This window comes from Myotis brandtii, unplaced genomic scaffold, assembly GCF_000412655.1.
Source record: "Myotis brandtii unplaced genomic scaffold, ASM41265v1 scaffold303, whole genome shotgun sequence".
NCBI classification, from domain to species: domain Eukaryota; kingdom Metazoa; phylum Chordata; class Mammalia; order Chiroptera; family Vespertilionidae; genus Myotis; species Myotis brandtii.
Genome location: NW_005361573.1, coordinates 1,044,526 through 1,048,161, shown reverse-complemented (window position 1 = coordinate 1,048,161; position 3,636 = coordinate 1,044,526). Strand labels below are relative to the sequence as shown.

The 3,636-nt window shown below is 50.4% G+C and overlaps 1 protein-coding gene across 1 annotated transcript in view; it reads left to right on the top strand.

Annotated features, from left to right (window-relative positions):
- Positions 1-3,340, top strand: part of TMEM211 (transmembrane protein 211) — a 3,710-nt gene extending 370 nt beyond the window's left edge. Inside the window, exons 2-4 of the mRNA XM_005869800.2 lie at positions 329-353; positions 575-748; positions 3,013-3,340. Coding sequence (XP_005869862.1) covers positions 329-353; positions 575-748; positions 3,013-3,275 — 462 coding nt within the window. The 3' untranslated portion in view covers positions 3,276-3,340. The remainder of the gene's footprint in view (positions 1-328; positions 354-574; positions 749-3,012) is intronic.
- Positions 3,341-3,636: the final 296 nt, after the last annotated feature.

The window sequence follows — 3,636 nt, the reverse complement described above, 5'->3', positions numbered from 1 at the left end:
TATTTGCATTTTAGCAAACACCCAGGATGATCCTAAAAGCAGCTGTCAGCCCATATAGCACCTTTGTACAAATTAAGACAAGGGGCCCCTTCTTTAGGACACTAAACTGCCATCTGCTGGAGAATTACTGTAATCAATATGCAAATCTATGATGCCCGTGCGTCTGAGTTGTGCAGTGTCCAACCTGCACACGCCTACCTGGCCACCCTCTACGCACTGCTAGGTTGGAAAACCACAGCCAAGGTGTTGGAAGTCTCTGTTATGAGGCACATTACCAAACTCAACAATGGGGGCAGTGGGCCAGGACTCCCAGTCCGGTACCTGTAAGGAAAATTATACAGCCTTCAAAACCGGTAACGACAAAGGTGATCCGCCGTATAGCAGGTAGTCAGTATAGGTCGGGTGTGGTGGTTGTACACCTAGATCTTAATCCTGGTTCTACTACTTAATTAGCCGTGTGCCCTGAGGCAAATGACCCTACCTCCTTGGCCCTCAGTTTGCTGACGTGTAAAATGGGGATAAGGACTCAGTAGCTGGTCAATATGCAGGGGAACATCCTCCTGCCCCGACCCAGTCAACACCCTGCCCCCTCCTCTCTCCTCCTGGCAGGTCTCAGCTGCGCTTCTCCTTGGAGGCTGGCTCCTGGTGGCCTTCCATGCAATTCTCCTCCTGTCCTGGGTCCTGGCCCCCAAAGAGCTGTGCCCAAGGAGGGGCAGTGGCAACATGCGGGGGGTGCAGGCAGCTGCAGGTAAACCCACTGTCACATAGTAAGCAGCCCAGACATGTTGTGGAATGAATGATGAATGAAAGGGAAAAACCTGTCAGCAGGTCTGGCCTCCTGGGTCAAATCTCAGAGATAAGCCCTAGGAGTGAGTGTAGATTCTTCCTGGCCCTTTAGCAAGCCAGAAATGGTCAGGGGCGGGGGCGGAGGGGATGCTATCCTTAACAGCACCCTCTCCTCCCCTGAGCTAATCTCAGTCCTAATAGTTGGTCCCCCTTTATTTCTCTCTTATCCATCCACTTTGCATCATCTCTACCTGGACCACCACACACAGCTGGGCAGCGCGGGTACTGCACAGGGTGCCAGCGGAGGGCTGACAGACGCCGAAACCTAGCCTACGCTCCACTTGCTAAGCTGTGAGACTGCAGGGTTGCATCTGCCCTGAACAGTTGCTTTTCCCTGACTCACACTTAGTCTCTGTAATGAGCTAGCCCAGGCCTTGATGGTAATCATACCCAATTAATTCTCCACCATCTCTCATCTGCAGTAGAACAATAACCATCTCATGGGCCCCTCTGCTGCCTGCCACCTTAGAATGTTTGCCACATGCTGGCCAAATGAGTCCTGTTAAAACTGACATCAGATCCTGCCACCAGACAGGCTCATCCACCCTTCATTGACTTCCTGTCTCAGAGAGTAAAATCCAAACTCCTTATGGTGGCCTATGAGGCTCCACGTGATCAACCCCCCATTCCCTTACCAACCTCACCTCTGGCCCCCTCTGCCAGGCTCCACATGCTCCAGCCACCCCGGCCTGCCTTCTGTTGCTCATACGCACCCAGCCTGTTCCCTCTGCGTGGACTCCTGTTCTCACATCTTCACTTATCTTGCTTCCCTACTTCATTAAGGGCTCTGTCTCAGCGAGGTCCTCCGTGGCCTTCAGGTAGGAGCTCCCCTCTCCTTAGATTCTCCTTGTCTTGCTTTGTATTTTGCACAGCACTTACTACCTGAAATCTCGTATCTGCTTTCCTGATTACTGTCCAGTTCTCTCCACTGGAATGTCAGTTCCATGAGGGTGAGGACATGTCTGTCTTAATATCACCAGCATCTACCATGGTGCTTTGCACATAACAGATGCTCAATGGTTGGAGATACAGTCCTTGGCCCAGGCTTGCACAGTGGCTGGTGAGGATGGGGTACATCAGGCATGTACAACTAATAGATATTTGGCACAACGGGGATAAGCACAGGGTGCAAAGAAAAATTCCAGGAGGGTGAAGGATGTTAAAGGTGTCCTGGAGGAGGCATCACCTGAGCTGAGTCTGGAAGGACAAGTGGGAGTTATGGTCAAATGTAGAAAGGCATTTCATGTAATGGAACATCAGGGGCAAAGGCACGGAGACAAGAGAGCAGGGGTGTGCAGGGAACTGCAAGGAGACTGGTGTGGCTGAGGAGCAGCAAGTGAGGCTGAGGGTTCACCTGATTCTCCTGCACTGGGAGTGCCCAACGTGAGGAGGTGTCCGGCCCATTTTCTTAGCATCATCAGTGTCCACAACAGCACCTCTAACAATTGTGGTGAATGAATGGGTGGACTGGTGAATGAATGAATGAATGGGTGGGAGGGTAAGTGGATGGATGAATTGATAAGTGGACAATGGATGTCTTAGTAGATGAATTGATAAGGATGAATGGGTAGATTGGAATATGAATGGAAGGTGGAGATAGATGGATGGATGGACGGAGGCGGGGGGGCAGGTGATGGATGGATGGATGGATGGATGGACAGACGGACGGATGCGGGGGGCAGGTGGCTAAGTGGGCAGGTGGATAGATGTTTGGATGAGTGAATGGATAGGCAGATAGAGGGATGGAGAGAATGAATGAATGAGAATATGGTTGAATGGATGGCTGAGTAGATGGACAAAAGGGCACAAGGATAGTTGAGTGATGGGTGGATAAAAGGAAAGATGTGCTATTATGATATTAACTTTGCATGGTGACAGACCGTTACTAGACTTACTGTGGTGATCACATCGTAAGGTATATAAATGTCAAATCACTCTGTTTCAGTTGTACAACTGAAACTAATATTATATTGAATGCCAACTATACTTTAATAAAAAATTTTAAGGATAGACAGGCTGCTAAATTAGTGAATGAATGGATGAATCGGTGGATGGATGGATGGATGGATGGACGGACGGGTGGACAGGAGGGTGGATGAGTGAGGGAGTCGGGGAAGGTTAGCCCAGAGCCCCTGACACACTGGCTTTCTTCTTTGCTGTCTCCAGCCACCACCACCGTTGTGGGCCTGCTGGCTTTCCCTATCGGCCTGGCCTCCCCATTTGCCAAGGAGGCCTGTGGAGCCTCCTCTGTGTACCGCAGTGGACAGTGCCAGCTGGGCTGGGGCTATGTGACCGCCATCCTCAACGCAGTCCTGGCCAGCATCCTGGCCGTCATCAGGTGGCCCCGCACGACCAAAGTACAGGGGAGGACCATCCGCTTCTCCAGCGACACTGAGAAAATCATCCTTATGCCAGAAGTGAGGAAATAACATTTTCTCAGGAGTGAAAAGAGCCCATTTTACAGCTATACGAATCACCACGTACCTAGGTTCAAATGCCACCTCTACCGCTTCCTTGTGACCTCAGGCAAGCCACTTCACCTCTCTGGACCTCTCTGTATTTTTCTGTAAAATGGAGGTGTGTGAAATATTGCCAACCTTATCCGGTTGTTATGATGGGAACTCAAGGAAACTGGGGTCATAACCAAGAAATCATCCCCACCTGGGGACCACTCTTGTGCATGGAACTTGGGGTACACGGTACACTGTTTGCAAAATGGCCTCAATGATTTCCCCACCTGTATCCACAGCCCTTTTTTTTTTTAATATTTATTGATTTCAGAGAGGAAGG